At 46.8% G+C, this 27,894-nt stretch overlaps 2 protein-coding genes across 4 annotated transcripts in view; one reads left to right on the top strand and one right to left on the bottom strand.

Annotated features, from left to right (window-relative positions):
- Positions 1–7,970, bottom strand: part of CCDC187 (coiled-coil domain containing 187) — a 29,817-nt gene extending 21,847 nt beyond the window's left edge. Inside the window, exons 1-3 of one of the 3 annotated variants that reach the window (XM_079961214.1) lie at positions 7,712–7,970; positions 6,904–7,023; positions 2,656–3,124 (exon numbers count right to left, since the gene is read on the bottom strand). In XM_079961214.1, the coding sequence (XP_079817340.1) occupies positions 2,656–2,974 (319 nt within the window). In that variant the 5' untranslated portion in view covers positions 2,975–3,124; positions 6,904–7,023; positions 7,712–7,970. Of the gene's footprint in view, positions 1–2,655; positions 3,349–6,903; positions 7,024–7,711 lie in introns of all 3 variants that reach the window. The other 2 variants (XM_079961216.1, XM_079961215.1) reach the window with 2 other exon arrangements.
- A 1,412-nt stretch (positions 7,971–9,382) lies between these two features.
- Positions 9,383–27,894, top strand: part of GPSM1 (G protein signaling modulator 1) — a 55,131-nt gene continuing 36,619 nt past the window's right edge. The window contains exons 1-8 of the mRNA XM_079961324.1: positions 9,383–9,543; positions 16,020–16,241; positions 17,440–17,575; positions 18,331–18,473; positions 20,434–20,557; positions 22,060–22,175; positions 24,141–24,296; positions 25,988–26,096. Coding sequence (XP_079817450.1) covers positions 9,482–9,543; positions 16,020–16,241; positions 17,440–17,575; positions 18,331–18,473; positions 20,434–20,557; positions 22,060–22,175; positions 24,141–24,296; positions 25,988–26,096 — 1,068 coding nt within the window. The 5' untranslated portion in view covers positions 9,383–9,481. The remainder of the gene's footprint in view (positions 9,544–16,019; positions 16,242–17,439; positions 17,576–18,330; positions 18,474–20,433; positions 20,558–22,059; positions 22,176–24,140; positions 24,297–25,987; positions 26,097–27,894) is intronic.

Below are 27,894 nucleotides of genomic sequence, written 5' to 3'. Positions count from 1 at the left end.
AGATGGTGTTGGACTTTCAGAGGAAGAGAGGAGAACTAGCCCCGCTTTACATCGGAGAGGGATGTGGAGAGAGTCTCTTCCTTTAAATTCCTAAGAGTTCATCTCAGTGAAGACCTTACTTGGAAAATCAATACAACCCAGGTGGTTAAGAAAGCCCAACAGAGACTCCATCTCCTCAGAGCATTGCGAAAGAACAATGTCAATCAAAATTTGATGATCTCCTTCTACCAGTCCACAATAGAAAGTGTCCTTTCATACTGCATCATGGTGTGGTACGCTGGTTTGACATTAACTTGTAGGAAGTGCCTACAGAGGGTGGTGAATACAGCACAAGATATTATGGGCTGTCCCGTGAATCTGCTGGATGACATCATGGAAGAACATTGCCTCAGGAGAGTGAGTTAAATTCTCAGGGATGATTCACACCCTGGCTAGCACTTTCTTGATCTCCTGCCCTCAGGCAGAAGATATAGAAGTATGATTAGTTGTACCAATAGGGTAAAGAACAGCTTCTATCTGTGGGCTGTTAGGCTCCTGAATGAAAATATAACAACAGGGCAACTGACTTTCAAGTTTGGTGTGTGTGTGTCAGTAAACGAGGGGAAATAAGACTAAGAGATCTGAGTGGGGGGTGCTCATGTAATCTCACTGTATACAAGTTGTACAAGTGACAATAAAGTACTTCAATTTCAATTTCAATTCCCAGCAACCATCAAGAGATTACAGTGCCCAGAATTCTTTGCAAAAAAAAAAGAAAAAAAAATAAACATATAAACAAGATCTAAACAGATTATATTTTAACAGCCTTTGGATTCCCAAATCCCACCCTCCCTTTCGCGGTTTTGGTCCCCAAACCAATGTCCATCAATGCGTCCATTTCTCAGCCTGGATCCCAAACACCTGAGGCTTTTAAACTCTCTCAGTTTCTCTCTGCCGGTCTTTTTGACAGTCTTTTATTTTCAACACCAACTCTCGAAGAAGCTCTGTCCCAATAATGTCCTTTTTTCTTCCAAGCAGGCCTCTGTATTTAAAAGTGGAGCTCAAATTTTGTTTCTTAAATCTTTTAAATCTATATGCCCCAAAAGCTCCAATTTCCATCTTAATCAAATTTATGCTACCAGGCCTCTGGTCCCCCTTTGTCTTCCGCAACATTGTGGCTTCACCTTCAATTTCCAGCAAGTCCTCATATGTCTCTTGGGGTTTGTCAAACTTCATTTCCCCAGCTGCAGCAGCTTCTGTTTCAACTTCAAGGGCTTTTGGTTCAGAAACGAAAACTTGTGTCAAGTCTCTTCCTGTTCCCATTAGATTGTTTACTGTATCATTCAATGGACTTCCAGGTTAGCGCCAACATCTAATGGCGGATTGCCTCCGATCTCCGGAGGGAATCAGCTCAGTAGGGATTGGGTTCTGCCGCGCCGGCGACGCGGGGACCCTTAAAAACCACAGGTGCGGATGCCTGTGGACGTGGTGACTCGGCGGGCACCATTAGCGCCCCCCCCCCGACCCGCAAAGGAGCCTTTTTAAAGGCTGCGGAAAGGGGGCGGGGAGCGGCGCGGTGCTGAGAGTCCTCTGCTTCCTCTGCTGAGCGAAGCCGCATGCCATGGATGAAGAGCGCTGACTTTTTCCTTCAAATATTCAGACTAAAAGCAACAACCCATGAGTAATACGGAAATTGGACTTAAAAGGGAAATTCTTTTTTAAATTCGGTACGATCGGGGGAAGTGTAAAAAGGAAGTCCGCCCCCCCGCCTTGTACATAATCTAAAGCAAGGATCAGCCAACTAAAGTTGGGAGAAACATCTTTGCCTTTTTGGAAGAAAAATTATTATCTTCGCGATTGGACAGTATAATTGATTTTGCTGGAGGATAAGAATCGGTTTAAATTAAAGTGCAACCCCCCGAGACCCGGGAGCGATCTGTGAGAGAGCCTGCTGAAAAGATACGGACTTTGACAGCTGTCAAACTAGCTGTCAAAGCTGGGAAATAAAAGGAAACGTTGTTTTTGGTGACTCTGCTGGCTAGATTTTCTGTAATTTGGATACAAATTGTCGGGAGCAAAGGAAAATAAGTTACATTTGGTCTATTGGATTGAAATTGGAAAGACACTAAGTAAACAGAATCCCCCTAGAGGGGACTCCTGAGATATTGCAAGAAATGGCTGTAAGTGGAAAAATACTCGCTGAGTTGAATAGGACTTTTTATCTCCTGGGAAAGTTCCAGGACCAGAGCGATATCTTGACAACAAGGGCAACAGCACTGAATACCAGTTACTTGAAGCCACAAGGAGGGAGGCTGATCATGTGCTCGCATCCTGCTTGTGGGTTCCCATAATGGGCATCTGGATGGCCATTGTGAGAACAGGAGCCTGGACTAGATGGGGCCCCTTGGCCTGATCAACCAGGGCTCTTTGGGTGCTCTTGTGAAACCTCCAGGCCAAGAGGCAACCTATCTGGATTCCTAGGTTGTTAGAGGCATTCGACCACTGTGAGAACAGGATGCTGGACTAGATGGACCATGGACCTGATCCAGCAGGCTGTTCCTATTCTCTTAATAATAATTCTTTGCAGGGATTTCTGCATTGCAGGAGGTTGGACTATATGATCCTGGTGTTCCCTTCCAATGCTACAATTCTGTGATTCCAAAGCAACTAACTTACCTTCAGAAGCTGGATCTGGAATGTCAATGATGTGGGCAGCCGCCTTGCCAACCTTCCTCTTGAGAGTCCTTGTACCCAGAGTGGGGGCACTCCCCTCTCCCAGGGCACGGACAAGACACCGCCGTTGTTGCTCCAGTATCCGCTGCTGCAACTCCTGCAGCTTCTTGTCTGGAGGGGACTTGCTTTTGAGAGCCTCCAACAACTTCTGAGCAATATGGCAATGTCCTGGGATGCTGGCTTTAGATTTGGCCAGGTGGCCCCCACCCTCCATCCCCCAGCCTTCAGCTGGGGGGACCAAGGAAGATGGATGGAGCTCCATGGACCCCCTTCCGATGGATGGATCTTGGCAGGATGATGCAAGCTGGGAGTCTCGTCAATGGGCCAGCCTCTACCCCAGAGTCACAGGATTCAAGGTCCCAATCCTGGGTGAAGGGGTGTCTTGTCCATCCCAAAGGAATCCTCCTTCAGCCTAAGGGAAAAGCCAGGAGGGTCACTGCAGAGTCCCACCCACACATTTGCAGAAAAGAGGAATCCAACAGGTGCAGCTTCCCAGGCAGGTAGGAGCAAGAAAAGGAGCTGAGGAATTCAGAGCTGGCCCTGGTGTTTAGCAGCCTGAAGGGGAGGTCAAGGTTGCTCTCTGCCCAGACTGGCGGTGGGAAGCAGAAGCTCTGAGACCCTTAACACCATTCAAAACTTCATTAAACACAATGGGTAGAAGGGGAAAGGATTAGTTTCTGAATTGTACTATATATTGCTTAATGTAAATTATGGATCTATGGAACCACTTAAAATATACGGGAGTTGGATATTGGCACATAAATTGTTCCTGAGGATTGCAATAAAATTTCAGAACTGCAGCCACTAAGGTCTGTTTCCAGTTTTCTTAGGGAAAACTCCTTGAAATCACTACACAGATGGTGCTGCACTCCTTTGCAAATGTAAAAAAAAAATGCTTTCTTCTGTACTACCTTATTGTTGGAGGGATTGCAATAAACTTGGTACATAGAACCATAGAATCATAGAATTGGAAGGGAACCCAAGGGTCATCCAGTCCAGCCCCCTGCAATATAGGTTTTCATTTATTGTGTGGGAATGTCAATTTGTGCAAAATTTTTGGAATTTAATTTTGACAGAAATTATAACTATTACCAAAGACACTATTGTTTGTTATACAAAATCAATGTGACTGAATATTTTTGATGATACCAATGTAGATATATTGTCAAAATAATTGGTCATATATCATATTTTTCCATATATAAGACTAGGTTTTTTCCTTTAAAAAGAATGTCAAAAACCAGGTGTTCGAGAAGGCAGAGCTCTATACATTATATATAATATTGTATAAGTAGAGAGTATATTTTTTTCCATATATATGCTGGCATCTGCCTATCTTGGGAGACAATGGAGCACCCGCCATATATATAGTATATTGTATATATACTAGGTAAAGGTAAAGGTACCCCTGCCCGTACGGGCCAGTCTTGACAGACTCTGGGGTTGTGCGCCCATCTCACTTAAGAGGCCAGGGGCCAGCGCTGTCCGGAGACACTTCCGGGTCACGTGGCCAGCGTGACATCGCTGCTCTGGCGAGCCACAGCCGCACACGGAAACGCCGTTTACCTTCCCGCTGGTAAGCGGTCCCTATTTATCTACTTGCACCCGGAGGTGCTTTCGAACTGCTAGGTTGGCAGGCGCTGGGACCGAGCAGCGGGAGCGCACCCCGCCGCAGGGATTCGAACCGCCGACCTTTCGATCGGCAAGCCCTAGGCGCTGAGGCTTTAACCCACAGCGCCACCTGCGTCCCGTATATATACTAAGTATACATAATAAGACCCTGTGTGGTGTAGTGGTTAGAGTGTCGGGGTAGGACCTGGGAAAGACCAGGGTTCAAATCCCCAATTATGCATGAAACACACTGGGTGATATCTAGGGCCGGTCACTCACTCTCAGCCTAACCTCCCCACTCCCCATTTAATCCTCCCAAGGCCAAGGGAGCCTCATAGCCGAATGGGGGGATTTGAACCCTGTGCTCTCCCAGGTCTGAGCTTACAATGGAAGGGTTCACAGCATTAACACCCCTGAAGGTAGCAGGCTTGGATTCAAGCAGAAATCAGGTATGGCTCTGTCTCCCAGCTGGCCAGCCTGCAGTCTCACACAACTCAACTCCAAACTGTGGCTTTTGTCCTTCTAACTTCCAGGCAGTTGAGGGAGGAGGGACCCACCCATTATTCATCTGGCACGGAGCCACTTCCTTGGTTACTTTAACTACCAATATTTAGTCCATTACCTTGCCAGGAAGCTAGCCTGGCTATTCCAGGAATTAAATCAGTACTGGATCCAGGAATTAGAAGGGGGCTCAGGCCAGGGGTGCCAATCTGAATAAAATATGGGGTGCAGGTAAACCCACCCCACATAATTGATCACATGCCACAGCAATACCCATCAACTTGGGGGAGGCCGGCCCCCTCAAATTTTTTATTGGGGGGGGGGGGCAGAAGGGACCTTGGTCCCCAGGAATTGGCTCCTATGGGTCAGGCATACTGTCTAATACCCTCCCCAAATAAATAACAATATTTTGAAACAACAGAGAGGCAGAGACTCATAAATAAATAAATAAATAAATAAATAAATAAATAAAAATAAATAAATAAATAAATAAATAAATAAATAGGTAGAAGGGGAAAGGATTAGTTTCTGAATTGTACTATATATTGCTTAATGTAAATTATGGATCTATGGAACCACTTAAAATATACGGGAGTTGGATATTGGCACATAAATTGTTCCTGAGGATTGCAATAAAATTTCAGAACTGCAGCCACTAAGGTCTGTTTCCAGTTTTCTTAGGGAAAACTCCTTGAAATCACTACACAGATGGTGCTGCACTCCTTTGCAAATGTAAAAAAAAAATGCTTTCTTCTGTACTACCTTATTGTTGGAGGGATTGCAATAAACTTGGTACATAGAACCATAGAATCATAGAATTGGAAGGGAACCCAAGGGTCATCCAGTCCAGCCCCCTGCAATATAGGTTTTCATTTATTGTGTGGGAATGTCAATTTGTGCAAAATTTTTGGAATTTAATTTTGACAGAAATTATAACTATTACCAAAGACACTATTGTTTGTTATACAAAATCAATGTGACTGAATATTTTTGATGATACCAATGTAGATATATTGTCAAAATAATTGGTCATATATCATATTTTTCCATATATAAGACTAGGTTTTTTCCTTTAAAAAGAATGTCAAAAACCAGGTGTTCGAGAAGGCAGAGCTCTATACATTATATATAATATTGTATAAGTAGAGAGTATATTTTTTTCCATATATATGCTGGCATCTGCCTATCTTGGGAGACAATGGAGCACCCGCCATATATATAGTATATTGTATATATACTAAGTATACATAATAAGACCCTGTGTGGTGTAGTGGTTAGAGTGTCGGGGTAGGACCTGGGAAAGACCAGGGTTCAAATCCCCAATTATGCATGAAACACACTGGGTGATATCTAGGGCCGGTCACTCACTCTCAGCCTAACCTCCCCACTCCCCATTTAATCCTCCCAAGGCCAAGGGAGCCTCATAGCCGAATGGGGGGATTTGAACCCTGTGCTCTCCCAGGTCTGAGCTTACAATGGAAGGGTTCACAGCATTAACACCCCTGAAGGTAGCAGGCTTGGATTCAAGCAGAAATCAGGTATGGCTCTGTCTCCCAGCTGGCCAGCCTGCAGTCTCACACAACTCAACTCCAAACTGTGGCTTTTGTCCTTCTAACTTCCAGGCAGTTGAGGGAGGAGGGACCCACCCATTATTCATCTGGCACGGAGCCACTTCCTTGGTTACTTTAACTACCAATATTTAGTCCATTACCTTGCCAGGAAGCTAGCCTGGCTATTCCAGGAATTAAATCAGTACTGGATCCAGGAATTAGAAGGGGGCTCAGGCCAGGGGTGCCAATCTGAATAAAATATGGGGTGCAGGTAAACCCCACCCCACATAATTGATCACATGCCACAGCAATACCCATCAACTTGGGGGAGGCCGGCCCCCTCAAATTTTTTATTGGGGGGGGGAGCAGAAGGGACCTTGGTCCCCAGGAATTGGCTCCTATGGGTCAGGCATACAGTCTAATACCCTCCCCAAATAAATAACAATATTTTGAAACAACAGAGAGGCAGAGACTCATAAATAAATAAATAAATAAATAAATAAATAAATGGGATTTCCTTGTGAGTTACCTTCCTCTCGGGACACCGGTGGCGCTATGGGTTAAACCACAGAGCCTAGGGCTTGCCGATCAGAAGGTTGGTGATTTGAATGGGGTGAGCTCCTGTTGCTCGGTCCCTGCTCCTGCCAACCTATCAGTTCGAAAGCACGTCAAAGTGCAAGTAGATAAATAGGTACCGCTCTGGCGGGAAGGTTTCCGTGCACTGCTCTGGTTTTCCAGAAGCGTCTTAGTCATGCTGGCCACATGACCCGGAAGCTGTACGCCGGCTCCCTCGGCCAGTAAAGCAAGATGAGCGCCGCAACCCGAGAGTCGGCCACAACTGGACCTAATGGTCAGGGGTCCCTTTACCTTTACCTTTACCTTTTACCTGCCTCTCACCAGGACTTCCTGCTGCAGGATTTGGCTAACATTTCATGCCTGGGTCAGCAAATGCATTCAGGATCTGTCTCTCTGCAACACTATGGACTCCTGCAAAAGGCAGGGGTGGCTTGCCTATTTAGATGGCTTTTTAAAATTAATGGAGGAGCAGACTATTGATGGCTACAAACTAGGCATGATAGCTATCCTCTGCCTCCATAGTCTTCAGGAGGGCAGATGGCTCTTGTGTTCTGGTCCTGCTTGCTGGTTTCCCACAATGGGAATCTGGTTGGCCACTGTGAGAACAGGTTGCTGGGCTGGATGAGCCCCTGGCTAGATCCAGCAGGCTCGCCTTATGCTCTTAACAGTTAAAACAGATCATAGCTTCATAGAATTGTAGGGGCTCCAAGGGTCACCCTTTAAAAACCTGATAAAATAAAGGAGATTTATTTGCAGGTTACCTGTCTCTTGCTGTGACTTCCTGCTGCAGGATTCGGCTAACATTGCATGTCCTGGATCAATGAATGTTTCTTGGGATCCCTTCTTCTGCATATGTGGAGAGCATATGTGGGGCATTTCATTGCTTTTTCTCTGCTGGCAACAGGCAACACACGCCTCCGGTTTATGTTTTCCCTGACAGCAGCTGTGTGTATCAACACTTGCCTGCCTGGGCTTGCCAGTCCCTGGCACTTCCTTCTGTTGGAAGGAGAGAGGAGGAGGAGGACCTTGGCAGCACGCAGAGTCAAGCCTGCACACCTCCCTCTCTGCTGCTCTCTTGTCTCAGTTTGTTGCTCGGGGAATAGACATTCCACAAAGCTTAATGTTAAACTGTGGAACTCCCTCCAACAGGAGGCAGTGAGAGCTACCAACCTAGATGGCTTTAAAAGGGGGATATTGGGTTAAACCACAGAGCCTAGGGCTTGCCGATCAGAAGGTCAGTGGTTCAAATCCCCATGACGGCGTGAGCTCCTGTTGTTCGGTTCCTGCTCCTGCCCACCTAGCAGTTCGAAAGCATATCAAAGTGCAAGTAGATAAATAGGTACTGCTCCAGTGGGAAGGTAAACGGCATTTCCGTGCGCTGCTCTGGTTCGCCAGAAGCGGTTTAGTCATGCCGGCCACATGACCCGGAAGCTGTACGCCGGCTCCCTCGGCCAATAAAATGAGATGAGCGCCGCAACCCCAGAGTCGGTCACGACTGGACCTGATGGTCAGGGGTCCCTTTACCTTTACTTATTGATGGCCCACTTTGTCTATGCTCTGCCTCCAAGGTTGGAGGCAGCAATGCTTCTAGATACCAGCTGCTAGGAATCGCAGGAGGTGAGAGGGCTTTCCTGCTCAAATACTGCTTGTGGGTTTCCCCCCCTAAGGGGCATCTAGCCCTGCAACGCAGGAGCCACAACTAAAGCATCCCTGACAGGTGTCCATCCAACCTCTGTTTAGAAACCTACAGTGAGGGAGAGTCCACCACTTTCGGAGACCACAAAAATCACAGAACTGTAGGGTGGGAAGGGACCCGCCAAGGCAGGAATCCTAGCTGGCCCAGGCTAGGGAAACGGCGGCCACCTTCGGCGAGGTCCCTGTGCGATCAGCAGTACAGCAGGCTATGGCCGTTGCTCCAAGCGGAGTCGCTTCTCTCGCGTAGGGGCTCCAAGCACAGAAAGGTGGGAGGAGGCTGAACAACAACCCCCTTCCCGTGGATCGAGACCGTTTCGTTCCAACAGCGACAAAGATACCGGAAATGAGGGTGCTCGAGTCTAGGCGACCCCCGAAGGAGGGCGCCCCGTGGCGGCAGTGGGACCTTCATAATATTTATATTTTAAATCCAAAGCCGGAGATGGGGTAGAATGGGAAAGACGTTGCAAAGGAATCAAGTCCTTTAAATTCAAGACAAGTTTCCAGTCCTCAAGACCCAAGAGGATTTTATTTTTTTTTTATTTTTTGGCGCTCGGGGTGGTGGTGGGGAATATAGCCCTGCGTTAATCAGCCCCCCAACTTCATCCTTACAGTTAAGCTTACTTTCTGTATTTGAGGCAGGGAGACATAAGCACCCGCCCTCCCGCGAAAGCGCGCAGGCGGGCGGGCGGGCGGAGAGGTGGGCGTTGACGTCAGAGCCGGGGGCGGGTCGCCCTGCCTCCACGGAGTCGGGGGTCCGGGTGAGCCGCCGTTGCCGGCCGGCTGGAGGCGGAGGAGGCGCTGCCTGCCCCTGCCCGCCTGCCTGCCCTCCCGCAGCGATGTCCCTGCTGGCCCCCGAGAACGACCTGCCGGAGCCCCCCGACAAGAGGTTGCATTCCAGGTAGGGCAGAGTGGGGGCTGGACAGACAGCCGAGGCGAGGCGAGGGGCGCCTCCTCCTCCTCCTCCTCCTCCTTTTCGCTGCCTCCCTCAGCGCTTTGCGTTCAGGGGCGAAAGCTTGCCGGGTTCCAGGAGACATGGGGCTCCTCCCCGCTCGGGCCTTGGGAGGTTTTCCAGGAAAGAAGGTTGCCTCCCTCGCCCTCCGGGCTGGAGGCAGCCCCCTCCCCGTTTCCCCTCTGCGGGGTCTCCCTAACCCCAGGACCGTCTGCATCTCGCGTGCTCTCTGCGTGGTTCTCAGCCATTATTAGGAAATTGGTCTATTTCCTTTTGGGGGGTGTTGAGGGAAGTGTCATCTAGTTTCCCAAGGAACTCTGCTGCTGGCTGCAATAGGTAGCCGAGGGTCTGCCGAGTCGGACCGCTGCAGGTTCCAGCACTCACTGGCAGCAGCTATCCGGAGTTTCGGGCAGAGGAAACTCTTCCCCCCTCCAAAAAATATAAAGTAAGGTTCTGCTTCTCCTGGGATGAATTAAATAGGAACGAAGGATTGCACCTTATACCGAGCCAGACTGCCGTCCCATTTAGCTCAGTGTAGTCTCAGTGGCTCTCAAGAGTTTCAGGCAGTGGGGCGTGCTCAGCCCTTCCTCTGAAAAGTACAGTGAAGTTCTAGTCCTCATGGTTCCAAATAAAGGACTGAATTAAACAGGAAACATAGGGGCCTTCAACACCCTAGCTTGTGGGTGCACCAATGGGGATGCTTTGCAACCCACGGTGACCCCCAAAATAAATTGGGTGAAGCAGGGCTGGACAGCAGTGGGGATCCAGAGGTGCCTGACTTTTTCTTAGGATGTCCTAAGGACTCATAGGCTGCACCTGCATTTAAAGTGCTGCAATACCACTTTAAGACAGCTTCCCCTAAAAACACCCAGGAATTGTAGTTTAAGGGTGCTGAGAGTTCTTAGGAGATTCCCCCATACCCGTCCCAGAGCTGCAGAACCTAGAGTTCCCTGGGGAAGAATTAAACCACACTGGGAACGGGGAACAGGGGCCTCCTAACAACTCAAAACCCCTGAACAAACAACGGTTCCCATGATTCTTTTTTTTGGGGGGGAGGAGCCACAGCTGTTTAAAATGGTATATAATCCTGCTTTAAATGTCTAGTGCTGGCAAGGCCTCAGAAAAATTGCAGGTGTATATCTGTGATTCTTGCATTCCAGGGGGTTGAACTAGATGACCCTTGGGTGTCCCTTTCAGCTCCATGATGATTAAGGGCCTGATTTTGCAGAGTCAGAAATGCTGGGGTGTGCTTTAATTGTGTATTGCAGTGGAACTCCAGGATTTCTAAAAAGGCCTTGGGTGCTGGGTCTGGATCCAGGGGAAGACCACCCTGCAAAAGGGGGCGGGGGTGGTAGAGAAAGCATATCCATTGTGGCTAGTATCCATTGATAGCCTTGCTTGCCCTCTGCCATGTTACCTCTTCCCTCTCTTTTTCTCTGCCTGGAACCCTGGAGAGCTGTTGATGCTGCCGGCCAGAGCAGGAAATGCTCATTTGCATAGGAAGCCCAGCATTACTTACTTTGACCATCAGCAGCTCTCTGGGTAAAGTCCTAGTCCTCATGGTTATGAAGAAATCAGAACCTGGGGCGTTCTGTATGCAGCACAGATGCTCTGCCACTGAGCTACAGCCCTTCTAGGCTGGAATGAGGTCGGAATGGCCTACGTTCCTGTGCCATTTGGAAGCCATTTGCCATGGCCAGAGAAGCCTAGACCAGGGCTACTACCTCGCTGCTGGATCAGGCAGCTGTTTCTCTGGCCCACATGCTGCTTTGCTGCCCCACCCCAGGGCCCAGAAACCACAACCATGTTGGATTTGGAACCTGGTCCCTAGAACGTGGGCTCCTCGGGGGGGGGGGGGGGAGAATGTCAGGCGGGAACAGAGGCGAGCAACCACTTTTGGAAGGGGCCAGTGTTTCCTTTTCCTTTGCAATCCTCTACTTAGCGAAAATAAAATTACAGGGTTCATTCCAGGGACCTGCAGTGAGGCAGCTTCTGGATTTACAAGATTTGCTAGGAGAGGAGAGTCCATGATCCCCAAGGCCCCATGCAATGTTTGCCTGGTACTGGAGCATATTTCTCTCTCCTGTTATAATTCCTGGCTCCCCTTTAAACAGAAAAATAATTAGGGGGGGGGGGCGAGGGGAGTTTTTTAAAAGAAGAGTCTGCTGGATCAGTCCAGCATCCTGTCCTCACAGTGGCTAAACAGTTGCCTGGGGAAACCTGCAATCAGGACCCGAGCACAAGAGCAGAACTCCTCTCCTGCGTTTCCCAGCAACTGCTGAGAAGCATCACTGCTTCTAACTCTGGAGGCAGACAATAGCCATTGCGGCTAGTAGCCTTGACAGCCTTCGCCTCTTCCAAGAAATTACCTAATCCTGTTTTAAAACCATCCAGGATGGAGGCCATACTGCCTCCTGCAGGAGGGAGTTCCATAGTTTTGGGCCGACAACGTTCCATCATGGGATGTGAGTTACTTATCTGATTGTGTGTATGTGTGTGTATTTTAAAAAATATATAGATGGGTTTTTTAATGGCTTTCAGGGCAGATAAAAGAAAGGGCTTCTTCACGCAGCACATAGTTAAATTACGGAACTGTCTCCTGCAGGAGGAAGTGATGGGCACCAACTTGGGTGGCATTAAAAGAGGATTAGGCAGATTCACAGAGGAGAAAGCTATCTGTGGCTGCTTGCCAGGATCCCAGATGTTGGAAACTGCAGGAGGGGAGAGTTGCTCTTGTGCTTGAATCCTGCTGCCCATAATGGCCATCTGGTCCTCCACTTATGTGGAGAGGATGTGAAGGTAGATGGGCCACTGGCCTGATCCAGCAGGATTCTTCTAATGCTGTTTTGGAATCTCCAGGTCCAGAGGCAGCTTAACTGAATTCTTAGGTTCTATGGAGCATTTGGCCACTGTGAAGAAAGGGTGCCATTGGCCTGATCCAGCAGGCCTTAAGTTCCTCTTGTTTGCATTGGTGCTGTTCCCACCCCCAGCCCTTTCCAGATCCTTCCACGTCTCTTGCGTATTGAGCAGCTTCTGAAGGAGCTTGCACGAAGCCGGATGCAAATCTTAGCACGATTTAAACAAAGAAGAGTGAAGCAAACCCATGCAGGCCACTCATCCGAGCTGGGAACAGAGATGGCATTATGGGATTCCGGGGGACAGATGCACAGGGTGGGCAGACTAGCATTCCCAGAAGCATGGTGGCAGCATCAGAGAAACAATAGTGTCTTTAAGAAATGTGGACAGAAGACAGGCTCTTGTCAGAATTTGGCCGGCTGGGAAAGGGTCAACAGGGTGACTCTGTCAACTTCAGTTTGTCTGGAGTTTCGTATTTCCCTTCTCTTATCTTTATGAGTTTACTCCTGCATTGCAGGGGGTGACCCTTCAGTTCTACAGTCCCATGAGTCTGTTGACATAAATGCAACAAATGCAAGGGGGAGGAAAAAGAAGTGCAAAAAAAGCAGTGTGTGATATCTGAAGTACAACTTCCTATTAGGTTGAGAGAGGACTTAAGGCCATTGGATGAACTAAATTTAATGTTGTACTGTGGAGAGGGAGTCCTCTGTGTCTGTATTTAGAACCACAGAACTAGAGCTGGAAGGGACCCCCCCCCCCCCCCCGCCAAAGCTCATCTAGTTCAATGCTCCACAATGCAGGGAATCACGACCAAAGCGTCCAACCTCTTTTTAGAGATCTCTAATGAAGGAGAGTTCACCACCTTCTGAGGTCATAGAATCATCCACTTGCAGAGTTGAGGGAACCCCAGAACAGTCCAGCACTCTGCAGTGCAGGAATCACAGCTAAATCACAGCTAAATCACAGCTACTTGTGACATACAGTGGTACCTCGGGTTACATATGCTTCAGGTTACATACGCTTCAGGTTACAGACTCCACTAACCCAGAAATAGTACCTCGGGTTAAGAACTTTGCTTCAGGATGAGAACAGAAATCGTGCTCTGGCGGCGCGGCGGCTGCAGGAGGCCCCATTAGCTAAAGTGGTGCTTCAGGTTAAGAACAGTTTCAGGTTAAGAACAGACCTCCAGAACGAATTAAGTACTTAACCTGAGGTACCACTGTATAAGACAAAATCCTGCCAAAAGAGCACATAATTTTCCAGGGCCCTCCAAGCCTTTTGGCAACACTTGTTGTTGTTATCACCATCCTCTTATTTCATTTCATCATGTACAGTATGTAAAACAGAGAACCATTATTAACAGCAGATGAAAATTAAAAGATGGAAAAACAAAACGATAAGGCACGCAGAATGAGTACAGTTGCACAGGTAGCAAAGTTCCAGTAAAGAACCATAGAATTGGAAGGGACCCCAAGGGTCATCTAGTCCAACCCCCTGCAATGCAGGAATATCAGCATTATGAGATTATCAAGTCTAGTTCCAGATTTGCTAGGCTTGGGATGAAGGTTGCCTTGAAAATGAAATGTCCGCTGTACATGTCCTAAAAGAATGCCAAACTCCTGTATAAAGTGCCTGGCAGTTCTAGTCCTCATTGATATCAATTAGGTGTAATTTTCTCTATTATAGCTATATTCCAGAATGAGTGGTTCCAAGGGCCCTGTGTAAGATTTTGGGCTGTTTTCCAATGATCTACCCCATTGTTTTGGAGGTGAGGCGACCAGGACTTTTGTCCCCTTTTGCAGGGCTGTGTTAACTCTGGGGAGGAAGGAAGGCTTGCGCAGCGAAGTCTGTTGAGCATCTGGTTGCCATTAAAGACCCAAGTGGGAGCTGAGTGCCTCAGAGAGAGGAACAGGAGAAGCTCCCCCTGTAATTATCTGGAGCAAATCCTGACCATGTGATCTGCAAACGGATGTACAGGGCCTGGACGCCGTGTTCCCGGCGAGATGAAAAGAGCAGCTCCCTGGCAGCCGGCCGGACTTGGCGAGGGCTGTCATCATGGATGGATTGAGCCCAGCCAGAAGCCAGCCCAGGCACCACTCTCTGGGTTGCCGTGGTTAGATAATACAGCTTCTGATTCCTCACACTCGGAGGAGCGGCCCAGAGGTTGCTTGGTGTTGCAGAGGCTGCTTTCGGGAGTAACCAGAAAGCTGGAGGACCAATTTTCAGCATCCTTAAGAAAATGCCCTCCAGTCCAGTATCCACTTCTTAGAGTTTCCAAATGCCCCATGGACCCTAGGAGTCCAGATAGACTGCCTCTGGGCCTGGAGGATAGACACTGGGGCTAGTAACCATTGATGCCCTTTGTCCAATCCTTTTTTAAAGCCATCCAGTTTGGTGGCCACCACTGCCTCCAACGGCAGTGAGTTCCACAGTTTAACTATGCATTGTGTGAACAAGAACTTCCTTTTGTCTATCCTGAATCTGAATGATGACCTTCTGCAGTTTCCCTTCTGGGCCACACATGGCTTGCAAGTAAGTCCCCTTTCCCGCGACCTTGAGGCACCCTCCTCCATTTCCTTTCCCCATGGGGGTTGCAGTCGATCAATTCCCCATCCCGCGCCAACCTCTGTTACTCAACAGTGAACTCTGCGTTTGATCAACACAGCTTGTTGAGGTTAATCGATTTTGGCTAATGTGACACCCAATGAACAGTGTTTTCTTTGCTGTGCTTAGAAGTCCTCATTTGCCATTTATTTTATTTTTAAAATTAACACCCTGCCTTTCTGCTTGAAGGATGAGCTTTCAGAGCGATGTACAATGATGGATAATCAAAAGGCGTTTTAGGCAACAGCAGGTGAAAAGGAAAAGACAGCAATGAGTTAGCAGTAAAAACATACCATTTCATTTCTTCAATTTATATACCACCTTTAATCAAAAGGCACAAATCTCAATATCTATACATATTGATAATGTGATCTTGGCAGTGCACATCGTCATGGGAACTCAATGGAAAAAAGACCAAAATCTGACATTGGGCATTTGGGATCACTCACAATGGACTATAGCTATAATAGAGAAAATTGCACTTAACTGTGATTTTGATAAGGACTAGAACCTCCAGGCACTTTTTTAATGATTTGGCATTATTTTATGAAATAATGCAGTGATGCCATCATTTTCAAAAGCAACCCTTTTCACAGTCCTGGCGTATCTGGAACAAGACTCAGTCACCAGATATGCTGATATTCCTGCATTTTCAAGGGTTGGACAAGATGACTTTTGGGGTACTTTCCGATTCTATGATTCTTTCCTGAGACTTGGTTATTTTAACCCCTGTGCTACTGGACTCGTTCTACATTCCAGTTTTATGATCTTGCTTTTTCATCCTTTAATTTTCCTCTGCTATCCTCATACATTTATATACAGTGATATATATATATATGTATGTATATATTCCAGAAATATCTGAATGTCAGTGCACAAAAAAAATTAAACAAGATAAAAACCCAAACAATTCTAGTAATAAATAATTATAATAATATCTTTGCTGTACATGTTTGCCCCCATAGGATGGAAGCCTCTTGCTTGGAGGTGGCCCTGGAAGGAGAGCGTTTGTGCAAAGCCGGGGATTTCAAAGCTGGGGTGGCCTTATTTGAAGCAGCTGTTCAGGTGGGAACAGAGGACCTGAAGACACTCAGTGCCATCTATAGCCAGCTGGGCAACGCCTACTTCTACCTGAAGGAGTATTCCAAGGCTCTGGAATACCACAAACATGATCTCACCCTAGCTAGGTAAGTGTCCTGCTGCCGGACGTATGTGTTTATTCTCTCATTATGAACATCAGAAGAGCCCTGCTGGATCAAGCCAATGGCCCATCTAGTCCAGCATCCTGTTCTCACAGTGGCCAAATACCCCAAACAACCTAGGAATCTAGATAGTCTGTCTGGAGCTCTTGAGGTCCCATCAGAGTGTCAGAAGAGCCTGGCTGCTGGATCAGGCCAGTGGCTCATCTAGGCCAGCATCCTTTTCCCATGACGGCTGAACGATTACCTCTAGGAGAAATGAGCAAGCAGGATCCGAGCACAAGAGACCTCTCCCCTCCCGTGGTCTCCAGCAACTGGTATTCAGGAACATTGCTGCCTTCATTGTAGCCAATATCCATCAATAGCCTTCTTCATCCTTTAATCTGTTGAGTCCTTTTTTAAAGCCATCCAAGTTGGTGGCCATCACTGTCTCCTGCAGGAGGGAATTCCATAGTATCTGTCCGGCAACGGTCAGCTTCATTGGATGACCATGAGTTGTGGTGTTATGAAAGAGGGAGAGAAACTTCTATCTGCCCAATTTCACCATACCATGTATAATTTTTATAACTTTCCTGCATTGCAGGGAGTTGAACTAGATATTGCCTATAGAGCTAGGACTGGCTGTTATGCTCAGTTTCCTTGAAATAATGGATAGACGTTTGTGGTGGTGGTGAGAGCAACAACAAATATATATAATATAGAAAGATTATATAATTTGCCTATGAAATCAGCAGCAGGCACCTTCAATGCATTCTGTTCAGCACCTGCTGAAAACATTCAGGTGCTTGGAAAGTGGGTGTGAATTTTAATCTGTTTTAGTATTTTATCTTTTTGTATGTTTTGAAGTCTAGTAGTGTCAACTTCTATTGTTTTACCTTTTTTGTAAACAGGTTTGGGGGTTTTCCTTACAACCAAGTGGTGTGTATACATTTTGTGAAATATATATTCCACAATAGTTAATCGATGTCTGTTTTTAACTTTTTATTCTACAGTTTGCAGGGGGCGGAGGAGAGTTGCTGTAAACCAGTTACATAGTCAGAGGGAAGGGAAGAAAGGACGGGAGGAGACAGAAGGAAGGGAAGGGCCCCATTGGGGTGCTTCATTCCTTCCTATCCCTGCCTGGGTCTTCTTTGTGTCTTTGCTGGAGTGGAGCCACCCGGAACCTCCTTCTGCTTTCTCTCCGCAGGACCACTGGGGACCGCATCGGAGAAGCCAAAGCCAGTGGCAACCTGGGAAACACGCTGAAGATCCTCGGGCAGTTTGATGAGGCCCTGGTCTGTTGCCAGAGGCACCTGGACATCTCCCAGGAGCTGGGAGACAAGGTACCTGCACACTAAAAAATAGCACCACGAAACGGCAGGCACAGGAAGGGAGAAATGCTCTTGCCCTCAGGCCCTCCTTGCACAGGGCTTCCTATGGGGTTTCTGGGTGGCCACCGTGAAGGCACCCATTGGCCTGATCCATCATGGCTCCTTATATGAATGTCAACAGTGATAGCAGAGCTTCCATGCCCAGGGGCAGTCTACCTGTGAATGGCAAGTCGGGGTGGGTGCTGCTGTTGAGCTCAGGTTCTGATTGTGGGTTTTCCATAATGGGCATCTGGTTAGCCAATAAGGACAGAAGGCTGGACTAGATGGGCCATTGGCCTGATCTGGCAGTGATCAGGCTCACCTTATGGCACCTCCAGTTCCAGAGGCAGTCTGTCTCAGTTTCCAGGTTCTTAGGGGCATTTGGTCACTGTGAGAGGAGGGTGCTGGGCTATAGTGGCCTGTCTGTGGCCTGATCCAGCAGCCAGGCTCTCCTTAAGGTTGTCTCTTTTGATAGCAGACTATGTATATGGAAGATGGGAAACAACTGTGGGAGAGTTGCTTTTGCACTCGGGTCCTGCTTGGGGGCTTCTCTGGATGGCCACTGTGAGGACAGGATGCTGGACTAGATAGGCCACTGACCTGTCCAGCAGGGCTTTTCTTATGCATCCATGCTGAAATCAACAGGGATGAGGACCCTGGTCCATACAGCCAGTGTAAGAGAGAAACCCAAGGCAGCATGAATACCTTTTCTGCCCCACCTCTTCTAGGTTGGAGAGGCGAGGGCGTTGTACAACATTGGGAACGTCTACCACGCTAAAGGGAAGCAGCTGTCTTGGAGCTTGCCCCAGGAGCCTAACCACTTGCCCGAGGAAGTCCGGGAGAGTTTGGAGAAGGCGTCCGAATTTTACGAGTGAGTGACAACCCCTTATTGAGGCAGTGAGCCTAGAAATATAGAATTGTCATCTAGTCCAACTCCCTCCAATGCAGCTCCAGTGCACCTGATGTCCAGCGGAGTCTTTGTAAAAATGCCCCATTCTCTTTCAGCCTCACTTCATTCAAAGTTGCTACCCTTGTTGCTTCCCTGCTGTGCCTCAATGCCCCCTTTCGTGCGAGATTTTCAGTGTTTGAGGATGGCCCCCTCACCAGAAGAGTGTGCTGGATCAGACCCATGACCCATCTGGTCCACCAGACTGTACTTGCAGTGGCTGAACTGTTACCTGTGGGAAACTAGCAAGCACCATTTGCTCACAAGAGATCTCTCCTTCCTGTGGTTTCCAGCAACTGTTGTGGTTTCCAGCATTACTTCTTCCGACCACGGAAGCAAAGCATAGCCATTGGGGCTGGTTGCCATTGACAGCCCTCTCCTCCTCCATGAATTTGTCTACTCCATTTTTAAGGCCATCTAAGTTAGTGGCCATCACTGCCTCCTGTGGGAGGGAGTTCCATAGTTTAACTAAGAAGTATTTACTTTTATCTGTCCTGAATCTTCCGCCATTCAGCTTCATTGGATGTCCACCAGTTGTGGTCTTAGGAGAGAGAGAAGAAAACTTTTTAATATCTGCTTTCCCTATGCTATACATCATTTTATAAACTTCCTGCCCAAATGCTGCAACCTTTCCTATAGGGGAGTCATCATTCCATCCCCTGGATCATTTAGGTTGCTCTTTTCTGGACCTTTTCCAATTCTGCAATATCTTTTACACAAGGAGCTGCTAGAACTGTACATACCGTAGTATATTCCAAATGTGGTCGCCTCATAAATTTAATTGAATTATTATCCGGGCTGTTTAGTTTCAGTTCCTTTCCTAATGATCCCTAGCATGGAATTTACCACTCAGTGTGTCATCTTCATCAAGCTCTCTGCTATGACCCCAAGCTCTTGTTTCTGGTCTGGCACCGCCAGTTTGGAGGGACGTGGGTGGCACTGTGGGTTAAACCACAGAGCCGATCAGAAGGTCAGCGGTTCGAATCCCCATGACGGGGTGAGCTCCCGTTGCTCGGTCCCTGCTCCTGCCAACCTAGCAGTTCAAAAGCACATTAAAGTGCAAGTAGATAAATAGCTACCACTCTGGTGGGAAGGTAAACGGTGTTTCCGTGCGCTGCTCTGGTTCACCAGAAGCAGCTTAGTCATCCTGGCCACATGACCCGGAAGCTGTCTGTGGACAAATGCCGGCTCCCTCGGCCAATAAAGCGAGATGAGTGCCGCAACCCCAGAGTCGGTCATGACTGGACCTAATGGTCAGGTGTCCCTTTACCTTTACCTTTACCTTTACCTTTACCGCCAGTTTGGACCCCTGGAGCAAGTACAGGAAACTCAGATTTTTTTTTGCCCCAACATGCATCACTTTACACTTGTTTACATTGAATTGCACATGCCATTTTGCCTCCCATTCACTCAGTTTGGAGAGGTCCTTTTGGAGCTCCTTGCTATCCCTTTGTTTTCTTGACTGCTGTTTTCCCCTCATTGATTTTGTGTGTGTGTCACATTTCCTTAAGCTTTAATATTCTTAATTGTAAATTTCACTTTTCCTATACATTCCCCTTTTAAACTTTGACTTCCTGCCATTTCTTCCATGCTGCCCTTAATCCCATCCCATTTATGTACATTATTATAATAAACACTTCACCTAGAACATGTTACTCTGTTTCATATATTATCATTTCCCCTGCTGCTCATATTTCAAATCCTGCTTGCGATTTCATCTGATTATGATATTTTTTCTAGATATTGCAACAAGGGCTTCCATTCTCCCATGCTTTCCTATTTTTACTGTTAGTTTTGCCAGTTCCACATTATTCCCCCGCCCCCCATTTATTGATTGCAAAACAAGAACAACATCAACACATTTTCCTTTTGTGGGGGATTCCAGGAAGAACCTCTCTCTTGTGAAGGAGCTGGGGGACAGAGCTGCCCAAGGCCGGGCATATGGCAACCTAGGCAACAGCCACTACTTGCTGGGCAACTTCAGCAAAGCCATCATCTTCCACAAACAGGTGAGGCTCAGTTGGGCTTTGTGGGGGGGGGGGTTGGAGCCTTTCATTCTGTGGGTCCCTTGATCCGCACCCAGCTCCTATGCTGTGATCTGATGACAGGGAATCTCAGTGTCAAAATGCAAACATATAATAAAGCCAAAATGTTTTTCTTTCTTTCTAAAGCATGTTTCTAATCCTCATCCATGCAGAGAGTAACTTGGCCTGGATTGGCTGAAAACTCCCAAACTGAAGAGCCCAGAGGCTCTTCACCATTCTCTTTGTAGGTTGTGTTGGAGGGGAGCTGGGCAACACACCCACATCTCAGTCACGTCCAGCCCTTTCTTCATGAATTTGTCCAGTCCTCTTTTAAAGCCATTCAAGTGTGTGGTCATCACAGCCTCCTATGGGACTTCTGTAGTTTAACTCTGCGCTGCCTGAAAAAGTCCTTCCTTTTCTCTGTTCCCCACTTCTATGATTCCCACATTCAGCTTCGCTGGAGGCCCATGAGCTGCAGCGTTATGAGAGAAACTTTTATCTGTTCATTGCCTTTACTCCCTTTCATACCAAAGCGGTTTATAAATGAAAATACTTTTAAAAGCAAAAAGTGACAATTTTTATAAAATTTATAAACTGCTTGTTCAAAAAAGTAAAATGAAATCTCCAAGCAGCAAACATGTCTGATTAAATACAAAACATTTCACCACCAGAAGCTGGAAATCCCTAAACCAATGGTATAATACAGTGTGTTATTAGAAGTGTTATCTCAAGAGCAGTAACAAGGGGACAAAAGAAACATGACAATTTTTATGCTATTCTAGATTGTTCAAATGTTCTGACTTGTACAAATTCATCTTAATTTTTTTGACCCATCACCATCTGATTCCTGTAATGAAGAAAGCAGGGAAACAATTAATAATGGAATAGCTGCAGTAATAGGAAACCAGTGTATTATAATTCACCTGATTCAAATCTGAAGTGGGTTTCCTGTATATACAGAAATTCCTTTATGACGTCTCATTACCCTGTATCTAGTTGATTTTGAGATTGTATCTAGCTATGCTTCTTGCATTTTAAGTTGTCTTTGTTGCACCAAAATTTCAATTAAAAAACCCCACACAATTCTGTATACAAAATGCAACTAAACACACCCAAACAAATGAAAAGCAAATTCACTCAAGATGGCAATTGAAAATGGAGATAAAATCAGCAAATGCAACTGACTCATGTGTGGTCTTGTTTTTATTTGTTTATTGCGTTTATACCCCACCTTTCCTTTCAAGGAGCTCAGAGTAGTATCCATGGTTCTCCTCCTCCTCCCTATTTCACCCTTGCAGCAACCCTGTGAGGTAGGTTAGGCTGATAGGCGGTGTCTGCCTAAAGGTCACCCAATGAGCTTCATGGCTGATAGGAGATTTGAACCCTGGTCTCCCCCAGGTCCTAGTCCAAGACCAGTACACCCCACTGCCCAGTGTTTTTGCTGCAGCCATTAACCACCTCTATCGCTCTACTTGCCTCCCTTCCAGCGCCTGGCCATCGCCAAGGAGTTTGGCGACAAAGCGGCAGAAAGGAGAGCCCACAGCAATTTGGGGAATGCCCACATCTTCTTGGGGAGGTTCGACATCGCTGCAGAGTACTACAAGTAAGAAAATGTCTCCCTGCCACTTCTCAACCTGCCGTGTGATTTTATTCTTATTTACTTATAGCTCACCTTTCCCCCCCATAGAGATCAAGGGGGTGTACATGCTTGTGTTCATTCCCCACAAGAGCCCTGCAAGATACATTAGGCTGAGAGGCAGTGACTGGCCCTCAAGGTCCTCACACCCAGTGAGCTTCATAGCCAAGGGGGAAATCAGAACTCTCATCTCCCAGGTCCTGGTCCTAGTCCAACTCTCTAACCACTGTACTGCAATGTCTCTCCCTTTCTGCATGTGTACAAGTGAGAAATGGCATACACCTGTTGTGGTGAAAGGGACCCCTGACCATTAGGTCCAGTCATGACCGACTCTGGGGTTGCAGCACTCATGTTGCTTTATTGGCCGAGTGAGCTTGCGTACAGCTTCCAGGTCATGTAGCCAGCATGACTAAGCTGCTTCTGGCGAACCAGAGCAGTGCACGGAAACACCATTTACCTTCCCGCCAGAGCGGTACCTATTTATCTACTTGCACTTTGACGTGCTTTCGAACTGCTAGGTTGGCAGGAGCAGGGATCGAGCAACAGGAGCACACCCCGTTGCGGGGATTCGAACCACCAACCTTCTGATCGGCAAGTCCTAGGCTCTGTGGTTTAACCCACAGCGCCACCTGCAGCTCAGCTATTTCTGCAGAGAGGTTGAACACCCCTAGAGACATTATATATGTATTGGGAGAGCAAATTCCTGTATCACAGGGTGTTGGACTGGGTGACCCTATCAACAATTCTATGATACTATGCAATCCCAGGAAGCACTTTCCATTACTGCTTGGCTGGCTGGCTACAACCGTGTTCATTTCCTGTCTGCTGTGCCATCCTGTAGAAAAATCTAAAATGCAGGAAATATTTTATTCGCTTCCATTCAGAGCATCCTGCTGCCACCTTCTGGTATCCAAGAATCTCCTCTGATTCCCTGTCCGTGAACTTTAGATAAGCTCAATCCTCCGCAGGATCCTCAGCAGGCACAAGAGCTATGATAATAATAAAAATTAAATATTGTAACATTGGCCTGGATATCTATTTCAGACCTATATTTACGGTGATATATTAATTCAGCCAACCAAGATAAGTGTGGAGGCTTTTGAGAATTTGAAAGGCTTTCACGCTTTGGTAACATTTCCTTGGTCTGAATAAAGATAATAATGCAATATGTTTAACAAGGAAGAGTCTTGTGGCAGCCTAAAGTTTCACCAGTTTATTACTGCATAATAAACAGTCCACTTCACCATCAAGTCTACAGAAGCTTAAGCTGCAATAAATTAAATTTATTAAAATGAAAGATAATAATTATTAAAATGATTAATAGATCGAGGTGCTGCAAGACTCTGTGCTTTGCTGCAGGAGTCTGCCATGGCTATTCTATTCAGTTTCCTGCAGGCTTACCTTTTTTACAGTTTAGAAGGGGGAAACTATCTCTACTCCCTTCTAAAAGAAACCCACCACCACTTTACTATCCTGTTTTTAAAAATGTAGTTTGAGCCACAGATCTGTTAAACAGGGCTTTAAAATGCTTGAGGTCTCCCATCCTTTGTGTACATCCTGGAGAGCCCCACATGGGCTACCCTGCCACTGAACAGAAGAAGAGCCTTCTAGATCAGACCCCAGATGCATCTGGTCCAGCATCATTTCAGTCCAGCCACCAGGGTGCTTTAGCTGCGATTTCTGCAGTTCACAGGGTTGGGCTAGATGACCCTCAGGGTCCCTACCAGCTCTGCAATCCTAGGATGCTGTGAAATCAGCCCAGCAGGTTTATGGAAGAACAGGGCTTATTGGGTAATGTTTTGGAACAACAACTTCAAGGATCATGTGCAACCTTATGCCGTTTTAAACCTTTTCTTTATTCTCTCTATTTTCGGTTTACAGCATTTTGTTTAATAAAATATATTTTTTAAAAGAATCTGCTTTTTAATGCAGGAAGACCCTGCAGCTCTCCAGGCAGCTGAAGGACCAAGCAGTGGAGGCTCAATCCTGCTACAGCCTGGGGAACACCTACACCCTCCTGCAGGACTACGAGAAGGCCATCGATTATCACCTGAAACACCTAGCCATCGCCCAGGAGCTGGGAGACAGGTGAGGTGGCAGTGGTGCTGCCGGGCTTAGAATCATATCATAGAACCCAGAGCTGTATTCCAGGGTCATCTAATCCAACTCCCTTGCAATGGAACTTGATGGAACTTCTTACAAGGAGCCCCCTTTGCACAGCCATGTGCATGGCAGGGTGGGCAGGATTTGTTCATTTAACTATGCTTTCAAATGAGTATTTCCATTTCTGTTGATTGCTGTTTTCAGACCTGGTTTTAATGCCTCTGTTATGCCTCTGGCATTGCAGGGAGAGATCAGGGCAGTTCTTCCCATGGCCCATGAACTGCAAGTGGCCCACAATGCCATTTTGACAGCCCTTGGCAATTTTCAAGGGTAGGGGGGACATGAAACATGAATTATGAATATATATTTTGTGCCATGCTTCATACATCTGTCTGGGTATTACATTTGTTTCATAGTTAAATATATTGAATCTAAGAGCTCAGGGCTGCAATACCTCAAGGACCACCTCTCCCCATATAAACCATCTTGGGCCCTGTGTTCATCATCTGAGGCCCTTCTTTGTGTGCCTCCTCCTTGAGTGATCCAGTGGGTGGCAACATGAGAACAGGCCTCCTCTGTAGTGGCTCCTTGTTGGTGGAAAGCTCTGCCCAGGGAGGTTTGCCTGGTGCCTTCATCATATATCTTTAGGTGCCAAGTGAAAATGTTCCTCTTCAACTAGGCCTTAGGCTGATTAATATTGCACAGCGTTTTAAATGTGTCTGTGGGACTGGGGCGGGGGGGGGGGGTGTTATTGTTTGGAGGTTTTTTACTTAATTATTTTTATCCTGTTTTTTATTCTGTGAACTGCCCTGAGAAGGGTGGTATATAAATCTAATAAGATGATGATGATGATGATGATGATGATGATGATGATTACTATTACTATTATTATTAGCAGGTGGGCAAATAAGGGTTGATTTGGGATATATCTACACTCATGCCGTTAGCCAGCTGAGGCCACAAGGGGGAGACAGAGAATTTGTATAGAGGTGAACTTGCCAAACTCTATGTCTTATTGAAGCAAGAAATCACTTGCGGAATTCAGCATCATAATACTAAACTTGTGCAGATGGGAAAATCCCACTTCCCATCACCCCAAAGGCTGTTTCAGGGGTTCTCTCCACACATGCAACCCAGTTTTGGGAGCAAGAGGGGAAGTCTCAGAGTGGTTTACAGCCTACATTAAGACATCAAATCAAAGAATCCCAAAATAAAGCAGTCCCAAAGAAAATCAAACCTAGTGCAGACATTCCAAGCAATGCAATTAACGGGAGACTAAAATATTGTCTTCAAGATTACAAAAGAAGACATTACAATGGTCAAGTATAGCACTCACAATGAATGTAAGAAAGTTGACATACTGTACATCAGGAAGAACTTTCTGACTGTAAGATCTGTATGACAGTGGAACGGACTCCCCTGGGAGGTGGTGGGCTCTCCTCCCTTGGAGGTTTTTAAGCAGAGGTTGGGTGGCCATGTGTCAGGGATGTGGAATTTCCTACATTGTTGTGGGTTGGACTAGCTGATCCTCAGGGTCTGTTCCACTTTTCCAATTCTATGTATGTCATTCTACCTGACTGGGTGGTGCCTGGCAATCTATACATGCCTTGGGTTGTCATGATACAGGGAGGGGCATGATAGGAATATAAGTGAATAAATATACCTTTCCTTTTCAGAGTGGGAGAAGGAAGAGCTTGCTGGAGCCTGGAAAATGCCTACATCTCTCTCGGAAACCGTGAACAAGCCTTATACTTTGCAGAGAAGCACCTTGAAATCTCCCAAGAAGTAAAAGCATTTTTTTATTTGTTGGTGGTCCATCACATTTAATTATTTTATAATGTTGGGGGTGTCCATGGACCTTTAGCAGCTGTTCAGTGCTCCTTGGACATTAGGATTCCCGCTCTGCAGGGGGTTGGGCTAGATTACTGCTGATTGCATGACTGCTAATTGCAGCCTCTGGGAGCTTGTGACCAGGACTTGTAATCAGGGGCGTTTGCAGCGGCATTTAATGGGGGAGGCCAGGAATGCAGTCTCATGGGTGACATAGGACTAAGGGACATGAATGGCAAGGGAGCTGCTGTAGTGACTTGCAACACCTTTGCCATGTTTGTCTCCCTGCCTAAGAATGTTCAGAACTACACCTGCAGCAAGTGCAAGCTGGTTGCCTTGCTGGAAGAGAAGGTCCAGCAATCTGAGGCCCACCAAACAGCACTTGGAGCTACTGGGCAAGATGAGGAATTTCTCAATAGAGCAGAGTGGACTGTCCTGGAACAGCGACACAGGTGGGGTGCCCCAGTGCAGAATTAAACCATGGCACTCGCTCCTGCAAGAGGGGATGATAGCCAACTTGGATGGCTTTGAAAGAGGAATGGACAAATTCATGGAGCAGAGAGTTATGGAGGGCTAGTAGCTACAATGTCTATGCTCTGCCTCCACAACTGTGCACAGCAATGTTTCTGGAACATTGCTGGAAACCACACAGGGAGCAGGAAGGGCTCTGGTGCTCAGATCCTGCATGTGGGCTTCCCAGCTGGACGTCTGGTTGGGTTCCCTCCCAACTCTACAATTCTGTGATTATTTGACCACAGGGTTGACTGCTACAGCTCAGAGGGGTTCAGGCAGAGATTTGTCCCTCTTTGGGGTCTGAGTTGGGAACAAATATGGGGGTTTTTTGGAGTGCAAGAGGGTAAAGAAAAACAGATCTAAGGAGCAGGTGTGGCTAGAAACTGGCCTTTCAGGATGACGCCCTGTGGACATTTCATGTTGGAAATCTGGGATGCCAAGACCCAAGTTTGGGGCAAGTACTCTTTGGTATGAGAACCCCAGCAGGGATTTAAAATCACAGAACCAGCAGCAAAGAAAAGTGTGGAAACATAAGCTGTATAACGTTTAAAATGTTACGTCCCCAGTTGCTTGGTTACAAAACAATAAAAGCTCTTAAACTATTGGTATAGGAAAAAACTCAATTCAAACTCCATTTTGAAACCAAAGAGGGTGGCATTGTAGCTCAGTGGTATAGAGCGCTTGCTTTGCATGCAGAAAGCCCCAGGTTCCTATTTATTCAGAACCATGAGGACTAGGACTTTCCTTTATTTTTAGGGGAAGGGCCCTAGCTCAGTAGCAGAACACCTGCTTTGCATGCAGGAGGTCCTGGATTCAATCCCTTCTGGCTTTTCCAGGCTGGACTGGGAAATGTCTCCTCCCTGAAGCTTCAAGGAGCCACAGCTGCCAGTCAGTGTGGACAATACTGAACTCAGTGGACCAATGTCCTGACCTGTTATCTTCCTCCGTACCATTACAATTCAGCCCTTTATTCAGAACTATGAGGACTAGAATATTCCTTAGTTTTAGGAAATGGTAATAAATCTGCCTGAAGCTCTTAAGGAGCCACAGCTAATAATAATAATAATAATAATAATAATAATAATAATAATAATAATAATAATTTTTTATTTATACCCCGCCCTCCCCAGCCAAGGCCGGGCTCAGGGCGGCTAACAAGCTGCTAGTCAGGGAGGAGCTAGTCACTGTGCTAGATTGACCAATGGCTGGATTCAGGATCTTATCATGACAGTTGAGGGCA

This window comes from Podarcis cretensis, assembly GCF_951804945.1.
Source record: "Podarcis cretensis genome assembly, chromosome: Z".
Taxonomy (NCBI): domain Eukaryota; kingdom Metazoa; phylum Chordata; class Lepidosauria; order Squamata; family Lacertidae; genus Podarcis; species Podarcis cretensis.
This window is presented reverse-complemented; position numbering and strand designations above follow the sequence as displayed.